Consider the following 11218-nt stretch of genomic DNA (forward strand, 5'->3'; position numbering starts at 1 on the left):
TACTGACAAAATTTTTCGTAGGGAAAACTTTTTGCCTACGAAATAATATTATTTACCTACGAAAGTTTTCGTAGGTAAAAGTGAAATTTCTTCTCAAAACTGATGCATAATGTAATATTTTATTCCACATATTAAATTAATAAAAACCAGTACTGAATCTCAGCTCACTCCGGGGGAACTAAAATATTGCACATTTGGTAATTTTGTATCACCAAAAGTGGAAAATAAGGATGATGCATGAAAAAAAAACAAAGGGTATTAATTAATATCCTTTATAAATTTGTTTTTTGGCCGAACGGCAGATAGAACTTTACAGGCCTCGCTGTTAGAGCTAGTGTTCTGTTAAACGTGCTTTTTGTGAGGTATTTTACAATTGTGGATGATTTGGTTGGATTTTACACTGTGGTTGCTGATTGGGATGATGTGCACTGTACATTTGGCACGCTCCAAGGTAGTCCTTCTAATGGATAGTTTGGAATTTCAAGAGAACCATTTTAAGTGGATAGTTTTGAACGAACGATTTAAGTGAATCGAGGGTACAGATGAGTGGTTGGATGGCTGATCCAGATGACGTGTGGATGGCTATAAATCATACTTAATGGTCAGTTCAGAATGGTGTGTGAGCAGGTCTTGATGGTTGATTAGAATAGACGATTAAGGGGGTTATGGCTCAACTTATGTTTCCTTCTCTTTACAAACATAGTGAGGCACTACACTTATAACATGGCTAGGGATGTCCAAAGCTCTTTATAGGTCTCATGTGATATGTGTTTAGTCCCACATGAAACTAATCCGGTACATTTGATGTGGAACGTGTAGACTATGCGATGAACTATTAGAATTGGTCTACGCCTGACTGTGTTGGGTGCAGCTGGGGCTGCACCTAATTCGGGCCCTCCGCATCAGAGCTGGGTACCTCTAACGCATATCTTGCGCGTGGTCTAATCCAACACCTTTTGTTTCATCATATGAATGAGCGTGGTCTGCATTTTGAGAGGCCTATTTCCAGGGCATCCATGAACCCTGCGATGAGCTTGGCCCCCAGGGATCATAGCCAACCGTTGTGAGGGCACATGGGTCTACATTGTGGAGTCCCAAAGAGATGGTGTTGGGTGAGTGGGCCTATAACCTCATCCTCTTCACCAACAAGCCCTTGGTTGAGATCACCAAGAGAAAATTACTTGAAGTAGAGGAAAATGGCTCCAACTGAATAGAAAATAGATATTGATAGGGAGTCTATCCAAGAGGTACAATAGGTAGATGATTTACATATAATATTACTTTATTTTCTTCCTTCCTTACCCAAGCTAATGCTTCTTTTTAACGCTTCTTCACTTAATTTGAAATGAAATGATCAATCTCAAATTGTCGAAGTTGCTATGTCCTATTCATTACATCTTAACAAACTTCGTGAACCATGCAAGCAGAGAGAGAGAGAGAGAGAGAGAGAGAGAGAGAGAGAGAGAGAGAGAGAGAGAGAGAGAGAGAGAGAGAGAGAGAACATGCCAAAATCCACCGGAAAGCATTAAACAGAAACAAATAAAGAAAGAAAACAAAAGACAGATAAAAACAAATACGTTGCACTTCCATTTTATTCAAATATTTACGTAAGTAAAGAACTATATCTGGATACACCATAAATTACTGAGGGAATTTATTGTAAGGGAGCGTGCTCTAGTTTTTCATTGCAAACTGCGATTGGAGATAATCAACTATTTTCTTGTCAACTTGGAATGCCTTGGCAAGAACATCATCTGAGATGGGCGGATTCGATCCAAACACAGCTTTTGCAATGGTGATGGTTCCAGGGTTCTGGCTGCTAAATCCTACAATGGCTATGGCATTGGTGTTGCCGATGTTAAACTGGAAGTGAATGAGGCCTACTGGGAAGACAAACACATCGCCTTTATGAAGGGTCTTTGTTATGAAGCGATTTTCAGTGTTGGAAGTGACGAATCCGACGTAGAGGGTGCCCTCCAATACTGTTAGGATCTCTGTGGCCCGCGGGTGTGTGTGGGGTGGATTGAGACCATAGGGTGCAAAATCTATCCGAGCCAAGGAGACACCAAGGGTGTTGAGTCCAGGTACCTGGGCTACATTCACTGGGGTCACAACGGACCCAACCTTGTTATCCGCGTTGCCTGGTTTGTCCAGTCCCATGAAGAAGAAATCATCAGCTTTAACTTCATTTGGGTCCTTGCACACAAATCCATTCACCAACACTGCCATCATATAATACAAAAAAAGCGATTGTAAGCAGCATATTCTTTCAAGACCTATTAAACCAACATAAAGGTGACCCATCACATGAATCCTTTTAAGTGGATTGCATTTCTATGAAACATTTGCAGCATTGATGCAATTACTTCTTTTTTTTTTTTTGGATGCAATTACTTGACATGGAGTGAACATACCTTCGCTGTTGTTCAAAGCAACGCAGAAATCCTGTAAAGGGCTGGGATCGGATGCAGCGGCAAATGAGAAACTAAATGCAAGGAATGTTAGGAGAAGAAAGCCAGTGGCCATCTTGAAAATATTTGGGAGTGTTTATGTATTTAAGCTAGGAAACCCTGAATCTTATAATGAGTGTTTTTTGGCTGTGGGTTTTGTAAGAAGATTAAGCTAGTATTTATAGAGTTAGGGAAATGTTTATCACTGAAATGGTCTTATAATTACTTTAGAAGCAAATGAAGGTTTATTTATTGTTTTTTTTTTTTCAAATCCAAGACTTGTTCCTGGTCTTAATATAGTCCTTTGTTTACCAAGTCTGGATTTCATATATGCGTGAGAACTAGCCCACCTTGTCTTTCTTAATATGATAGGAGGGCCGGCCTCTTTTGTCGCGGGCCCTCCCGAAGCGTGTTGATGTATAGCCGGAGACTAATTTACTCATTAATACAAATTTCCTTTGTTGGAAAAAATAAAATAAAATAAAATAAAAATGCTAACCACTCTTACTCGAATGCGAGAGGGATGTAAAATAAGTGAGAAGAGATATGCTAAGGTCCGTCGTGCTGTGACGTCTCATCATATGGTCGAGAATGGGTCCGGGTATTGCTTGAGAGCGGATTAAGCGGTACCTGGGTAACATGTTAATGGGTGATACCCTGACCTTATGGGCCTCCCTTGATGAATGTGTTGTATATCCATACTGTCCATCTGTTTTTTCATCTCATTTTAAGACCTGATCCTACAATTTAAGTAAATTCAAATCTCAGGTGGACCACACTACAGGAAACTATGGTGATTGACCATTAAAACTTATTGGGGCCATACAAGTTTTGGATGAAGCTGATCTTTGTATTTTTCTCTTCACCAAGGTCAGTTTGACCATATCAACAGGTTGGATGACAAAAAAGCATATATAACGGTTGTCCCCAGGTGCGCCCTAGGTAGTTTTTAATGGTGGGCATTCAACCACCACTGTTTCTTGTGTTGGGGTCCACCAGAGATTTGGACCTGATTAAGTATTTAGGAAGACATCCTAAAATGATATAGAAAAATGGATGGACGGCATGGATATACAACACGATCATCAAGGTGGGCCCCACAGTCAGGGTAACATCCACTAATGTGGATTTCCCGTCTAAAGAAGAGGGCCACCTTGAGGATCTCCTCCACGCGGAGAGATGCCAATGGATTGGTGGACGGGCTGGCCAAATTAGGTAGCGATGTCTAAGGTCGGACACAGTTGCGGACCTCCCCCCTTACTTGGGGTTCACTTTTCCTTGACAGGGTGGGGCTTGACGCTGTCAGGTTGGGCTGAGGCAGCAGGTAGCCTGTGAATTTTTTTTATAGCTATAGGATAGGTGAGGTCTTCGCCTCTTTCTATGAGGCCCACCCGAATTACTTGTATGTTTCTCCACATGAAAAAAAAAAAAAACACCAAAGCACTAAAGCTGGGTGAAGGCAATGGTGGGCCCATCTACTTGGTTACAGTAGAGTATGTGATGCTCTGCATATAATAAATCGTCCGATGTATATGAACTGTCCACCTAAAGTCGTGTAGGCCATGGATGAGAAATGGACCATCAATGTGGATGGCCCATGGCTCAACAAGCACACCAATCAGAAAATCCTACCCGTTGCTTTCTGGCACTTCCCTAAACCCAATGTGGTCTTATCCCAGCCTATGTGACTCACCATCATTAAATTATTATTTGGATTTCAGATTTTGTATTGTTAATATTTCAGGTCGTAGCTTACGTATGAGCTCAGATGTTGGGTTCGACCCTTGCGAGCAGAACGCTTCACTTATCATTCGATTGAAGATGGAAGCATTTTCCAGGAACGATTCCAGCAGGATCAAACCTTCAATTCATCTCTCCTTTTACCTCACGTTTGTAACTTCTGGCGTTGCCACCGATGGCCGAATCGTGAGTTTTCTTAGATAAATTTCTCAAAACGATTGCAAGCTTACATTCACGGTAGGTCAGGTGTGGTGTTTCTCCCTGACTGTGGGGCTATCTTGATATATGTGTTGTATATCCACACTATCTATCAGCTTTTACAGCTCATTTTAAGTCATAGTCCAAAAAATGAAGCAGATCCAATTCTCAAGTCATAGCCCATCTTGACCGTTAGAAACTTCTTGTGAGCTGCAAAAGTTTTGGATCAAGTTGATTTTTTGTTTTCCCTTTATCCAGATCTGTATGACCCATTAACAGATTGGATTGCTACCATTTACATATATATATATATATATATATATATATATATATATATTACACTAGGCCTAAAGAAGTTTTTAATGCAGTTTTTAATGCCCGGCATTCAATAACTGCCTTTTCCTGTGTTGAGATTTGGATTGCTAACATTTTTAGACCCTAACATAAATGTAGTAGACAAGCTGATGGTAGCGTGGATATACAATACATACATCTAGGTGAGTGCCGTAGTCAAGGAAATACCCACTACAATGTTAACTGGGTAACCCTTGATCATAACACCTGATCCACTCGCCTCATTCACCGGTGGGTGGGAATTTATATATGGGGGAAGACATGGCCCACCTATGTGTTGGGAGCGTTGCATAAAAATCTTAGGATCTCACCTGCTAAAACACTTGAATTATGAGATATAATAAAGCAATGAAATAAATCAAAGCACAAACCACACGATATGAGATTTTATGTGGAAAACCCTCGAAGAGGTAAAAACCATGGGACCTAGTCCAGAGTAACAATTCATTATGAAGTAGAACATTACAACCGATCACAAGCACACACCGCTTAGATTAAACATTCTTCATTCACGTATGAGTGGATGAACAATAAGAGAATAATGAAAACAGAGAGATCTCACAAGGACTTAGAAGCGCTGAGACGTCGACTGTGCAGTAAATCACCTATACGAGCAGAATCCTCCCTTCCACAAGCTTCATCTCTCTTTTTTCTCTCTCTCACCTTGGTCGTGAAAATGCCTTAGCATACCCTAGAATAGCCCTAGAGACCCCTATTTATAGTTTAGGAAACTCCTTTTCTACATGTCCATAAAACCACCTCAAATTTACGCAATCCGCGTAGAATCTGTGTAACCCTCGACTAGTCGAGCCAGTTCCTCGACTGGTCGAAAGGACCCTCGACTAGTTGAGTAATAAAAAAACACAGCCGTTGGAATTCAAGTCGAGCAGACCTCGACCGGTCGAGTAGCTCCCTTCGACCGGTTGAGCAGCGCGGTGAAACAAGATTTAAGACATCCGTTTCACAATAGGCTGCACTACTTCTCCTTTGAACTGAGGAGGAAAACTCCCTCGAATCTCCTCCTTTCTGATTCAGGAGGAATTTACCTTCTTTAAGCTAGCCAGGTTTCTACAAGCCTCAAACTTGCTCTTGAGCAATGCCTTGGTCATCATGTCTGACCCATTATCGTCCGAGTGGACATTCTCAAGTTATAACACCTTCTGTTCCAAAGCATCTTTGATCCAGTAATATCGAATCTCTATGTAGTTCGACTTGGAGTGCTGACTTGGATTTTTACTCAAGTGTATTGCACTCTGACTATCGCAATAGACTACATGTTGCTCCTACTTCAAGTTAAGTTCCTGTAAGAACCTCTTCATCCAAAGCATCTCTTTACATGCTTCTTTAACTGCAATGTACTCGGCCTCTTTCGTTGACAATGCTATGACCTTCTATAGCTTAATCTACCAAGAGATCGCTCCCCCTACAAACGTGAACATGAATCCCAATGTAAACTTCCTGGAGTCTATGTCACCTGCCATATCTACATCTGTATAGCCTTCTAACACAGGTTTTCCATCGCTATAGCATAAGCTCAACCTCGATGAGCCTCTTAGATACCGCAATATCTATTTCACCACTGCCCAATGTTCTTTGCTAGGATTGGCAAGATACCGATTGACAACACCAACTGCATATGCTATGTCTGGACATGTACACACCATAACATATATCAAACTTCCTACCGCTGACGCATAGGGTATCTTCATCATCTTATCCACCTCTACCTTCGTCTTTGGATCCTATTTGTCACTCAATTTGAAGTGACCATATAATGGAGTACTAACCGGCTTCGCTGCATTCATATTGAACCGCTATAGGATTTTCTCAATATACTGCTCTTGTGACAACCAAAGCTTTCTTCTGCTTCTGTCATGGGTTATCTTTATTCCTAGGTCGATTTAACCAGGCCCAAGTCTTTCATTGCAAACGACTTGTCCAATTCCTATTTTACCCTATCGATCTTCTTGATGTCTTTACCCATGATGAGCATGTCATTAACATATAACAGTAGAACTAAGAAATAACCATCTGAAAAAAACTTGCACGTGAACAAACGATGGTCCAACTCCGTTTTGTTATATCCATGCTTTAACATGAACGAGTCGAACTTCTTGTACCATTGCCTTGGAGCTTGTTTCAGACCATACAAGCTTTTCCTAAGCATACACACCATGTGCTCTTTAGCCTTGACTTTGAACCCCTCTGGTTGGTGCATATAGATCTCTTTTTCCAAGTCACCATGGAGAAAGACAGTTTTAACATCTAATTATTCTATTTCTAGATCCATGTTAGCTGCCAACCTAACAACACTCGTATGAATGTCATCTTCACCACTGGTGAGAATATCTCATCGAAGTATATACCCTTCCTCTGACCAAACCCTTTCACCACAAGTCTGGCCCTAAACTTTGTTTGTGAATTCTTTTGCTCAACCTTCTTTCTGAATACCCACTTGTTGCTCAAAGCTTTCTTGCCCTTAGGCAATTTCATCATATCATAGATGTAGTTCTTATGTAAGGATTTCCTCTCCTCTTGCATAGCTTTCAACCACGCCGCCTTATGCTTGTCGGCTAGGGCCTCAGAATAATCTTCTGGCTCTCCCCCATCAGTGAGCATAATGTACTCATGCGGCAAGTACTTCTTGGATGGATGTTTGTCCCTAGATGTCCTCCTCACTTGTGGCGTAACAAGTGGATTAAGTGGGGGTTGCTCCCCCGGTCCATCTTCTGTAGAAACTCCTTCGTTTTCTGCACCTTGCTGTACTCCCCCGTCATCAGGCACTACAGGAGGAGTAACCAGATCCATGTCCTCTAGCTCACCTGAACTAGGCTGGGTCTTCTCTAGCTTAATGTCTTCTATACATTGATCTTTAAAGAAGACCACATCTCTACTCCTGACGAGCTTCTTCTCGGTCGGATCCCACAATCTGTAGCCGAACTTTTCATCACCGTACCCCAAGAACACACATTGCCTGATCTTCGCATCGAGCTTGGACCTCTTGAGATGACTATACGAAGGATCTTGTCCAATCCACACCTTCTCAGGTATACTTCTCCATTCAACGGGGTTGATGGAGACCTGTTTATCAAATATACTGTAGTGTACATTGCTTCTCCCCAAAACATCTTGGGCAATTTTGCATGAGATAACATGCATTTGATTCTCTCTACAATGGTGCAATTCATTCGCTCAGCCACACCAATGTGCTGGGGGGTCTTAGGAACTGTCTGTTCATGCCGTATACCTAAGGACTTACAATATTCATGGAAGTCACCAATATATTCACCACCATTGTTAGTGTGAATGCACTTTAATAATTTACATGTCTCTTTCTCTCTCGACCATAGCATGAAATATTTTTAACACACCTAAGACCTCGTCCTTGGATTTCAAAGCATAAACCCAAACCCTTTTAGATGCATCATCTAAAAAAGTGACAAAACACAATACCTCACCCAAGGTTTTTATCCTCATAGGACCACAAACATCAGAATAAACTAAATCTAATGCATGCATTTTATTAACATGGGAAATAGATTTAACAAATGAAACTCTATATTATTTTCTTAAAAAACAGTTAATATAGGTTTTGAGAGGTATACCTATCACTTCTGGAAGGAGCCACTTCTCCGCTAGTAGCTGAAGCATTTTTTCACTCATGTGGCCTAGACGCTTGTGCCACATGTCAATAACTGAATCTTCCACTGCATTCAACCTACCCTTGCACACACTGACACTTGCCTTGTAAAGGGTGCAACACTTCTTCCCATTGACTGCGATCAACGAACCCTTGATGAGCTTCCAACTCTCACCAACAAATCAGCTTTCATAGCCATCATCATCCAACCTTCCCGTCGACATCAAGTTGAAGCGAAGGTCTGGAATGTGCCTCACATTCCTGAGAACTAATGTGCAGCCCACATCAGTCTTCACACAAATATCACCGACCCCTACGATCTTTGATACGCCAGAATTTCTCATCTTCACAGTCCCAAAGTCACCTAACTTGTAGCTTGTGAAGAAATCCCTGCGTAGAGTCGCATGAAACTTGGCTCCCGACTCTATCACCCAGTCGGTGTCCTAACTCGTAGCCGTGAGACAAACATCATGATTTGCTGAAAGAATAATTACGGCGTCGCCATCTGAAGCGACCGCAGTGGAGTCTAATTCATCTCTATTCTCCTTTCCTTTTCTTTTCTTATCATTTTTCTTCTTATGACATTCATGCTTGTAGTGACCCTTCTTGCCACAATTCCAGTATTCAACATTCTTCCTGGTACTCAACTTGCCTCTTGATTTATCTTGGACATTCCCGCCCTTTCTGTTATTTCTTCTCCCCCGATCTTGTGTCACAAGGGTTTCTTGTTGAGTAGACCCCTGAGACTTCCTCCTTGTTTCCTCATTGAAGAGACAACTACTTACATGTTCCATGGAGACCTTTCCATTTGGCGCGGAGTTACTCAAAGATACCATCAAGTCTTCCAACTGTCAAGTAATGAGCTAAGCAATAGTAAGGCCTGTAGTTCATCATCCAAGACCATCTTTATACCGGAGAGCTAGTTCAATATGTTCCCGACCTCATTCATGTGCTCAGCCACAGAACCGCCATCTTTGAACTTGAGATTCACAAGTTGTCTTATCAGAAAAATTTTATTACTGACTATCTTCCTCTCATACAACCCTTGCAATTTCAGCCATAGGCTAGTGGCTAAGGTTTCCCTAGACACATGGTGGAATACAAAATCATCCAGCCATAGTCTAATAAACCACACCGCCTTCTGGTCCAACTTCTTTCAATTATCATCTGACATATCCTTTGTTTTTACTGATATGCCTAAAATTGAAGCATACAAGTCCTTGCAATAAAGCAGGTTCTCCATCTTAGCCTTTCATATGGTCCAGTTAGAACCATTGAGACTGATCATCCTTGATGAGTCACCTTCCATAATTTAGAACTAATCTCACTCTGCTCAACCAACTTGGACGCTTTGATACCACTTTGTTGGGAGTGTTGTACAAAAACCTTAGGATCTCGCTTCCCAAAACACTAGAATTATGAAATATAATAAAGTAATGAAATATATATATCAAAGCACAAACCACACGACACAAGAGATTTTACGTGAAAAACTCTCGAAGAGGTAAAAATCACGAGACTTAGTCCAGAACAATAATTCACTATGAAGTAGAACGTTACAACCAATCACAAGCACACACCGCTTGGATCAAACCTTCTTCACTCACATAGGAGTGGATGAACAATAAGAGAATAATGAAAACGGAGAGATCTCACCGATCACGGGGATATAGAAGTGCTGAGACGTCGACTATGCAGTAGATCACCTCTGCGAGCAGAATCCTCCCTTCCACAAGCTTCCTCTCTCTTCTCTCTCTCTCTCTCTCGTCTTGGTTGTGAAAATGCCTTAACATAGCCTCAAAAAGCCCTAAGGACCCCTATTTATAGTTTAGGAAATCTCTTTTCGTACTTCTGCGAAACTACCTCAAATTTACACAGTTCGTACAAAATCCTCGCAGAATCTGCGTAACCCTCGACTAGTCGAGCCAGGCCCTTGACTGGTCGAGCAGCAAAAAACACAGCTGCTGGACTTCAATCGAGCAGACCTCGACTGGTCGAGCAACTCCCTTCGACCGGTCGAGCCGCCCACTCGACCAGTCGAGCAGCGTGGTGAAACAAGATTTAAGACATCTGCTTCACAATAGGCTGCACTACTCCTCTGAACTGAGGAGGAAAACCCCATCACTATGAACACGGTGGACCTTGGACAAAGTGATGTAGGACATATCATAGATACATTCTTAGCATGGTTGGACCAAAAGAAGGTGAACTACTCTGTCTGTTTTAACAGGAAATGCACAGTTTCAGTTCAAAAACGAAATTTTAAGAAAAAATTATTATTTTTAATAATTTCAATTTTTATAACATTTTCTTATTCTTAGAGTTTTAGATTTTTTTTTTCTTTTTTAGAAATAACTTATAATTATGATAGAACCCTTCTAAGAAATGTTTATTTCGAATATTTATTTTTAGAAATTAAGCTTTAGAAGAGTTTTATTATAATTATGACTTTTATTAGAGTTAGGATTTTGATATTTTTGGTAATTACAAATTTTGATTTATTTATTTATCTTTATTAATATTGTAACCGGGGCACATACATATTAGGCAATTATCAATGAAGTTATTTATGATTTTATTAGAATTTACTTCTTTTCTCTGGTGGATTCAAGGAATATCTGTGAGGATCGTCCAGAGAAGATCCATGGATTCATAGTAATTATCCCTGAGGAAGATGGTGATCGACCTCATCATGTCCTTCTCTGTGTCAGTTGGTATCAGAGCAAGGCTTTCTCCTTGAATGTACGGATGGGTTGGGTAACATTCCCATGGACGGTGTTCTAAGGAATTTACCTTTAACAATAACAACTTTCAAAGCAACGTAATGAGATAATCG

The 11218-nt window shown here is 40.9% G+C and overlaps 1 protein-coding gene across 1 annotated transcript; it reads right to left on the reverse strand.

The window, feature by feature from the left end:
- Positions 1-1625: 1625 nt before the first annotated feature.
- Positions 1626-2597, reverse strand: LOC131247207 (putative germin-like protein 2-1). The gene is made up of 2 exons (XM_058247625.1): positions 2415-2597; positions 1626-2222 (listed from the first exon to the last, which is right to left on the reverse strand). The coding sequence occupies exons 1-2, from the start codon at positions 2524-2526 to the stop codon at positions 1675-1677; spliced, it is 660 nt and encodes a 219-aa protein (XP_058103608.1). The 5' UTR covers positions 2527-2597; the 3' UTR covers positions 1626-1674.
- Positions 2598-11218: the final 8621 nt, after the last annotated feature.

Source organism: Magnolia sinica, chromosome 5 (genome assembly GCF_029962835.1).
Source record: "Magnolia sinica isolate HGM2019 chromosome 5, MsV1, whole genome shotgun sequence".
Lineage (NCBI taxonomy): Eukaryota > Viridiplantae > Streptophyta > Magnoliopsida > Magnoliales > Magnoliaceae > Magnolia > Magnolia sinica.

What these genes read in the sequence shown, in the direction of transcription:
- LOC131247207 (XM_058247625.1), bottom strand. Translation starts at nt 2,526, where the DNA reads ATGGCCACTGGCTTTCTTCTCCTAACATTCCTTGCATTTAGTTTCTCA. An exon ending in TGCTTTGAACAACAGCGAAG is followed by an intron (nt 2,223 to 2,414) that starts GTATGTTCACTC and finishes ATATGATGGCAG; the next exon opens with TGTTGGTGAATGGATTTGTG.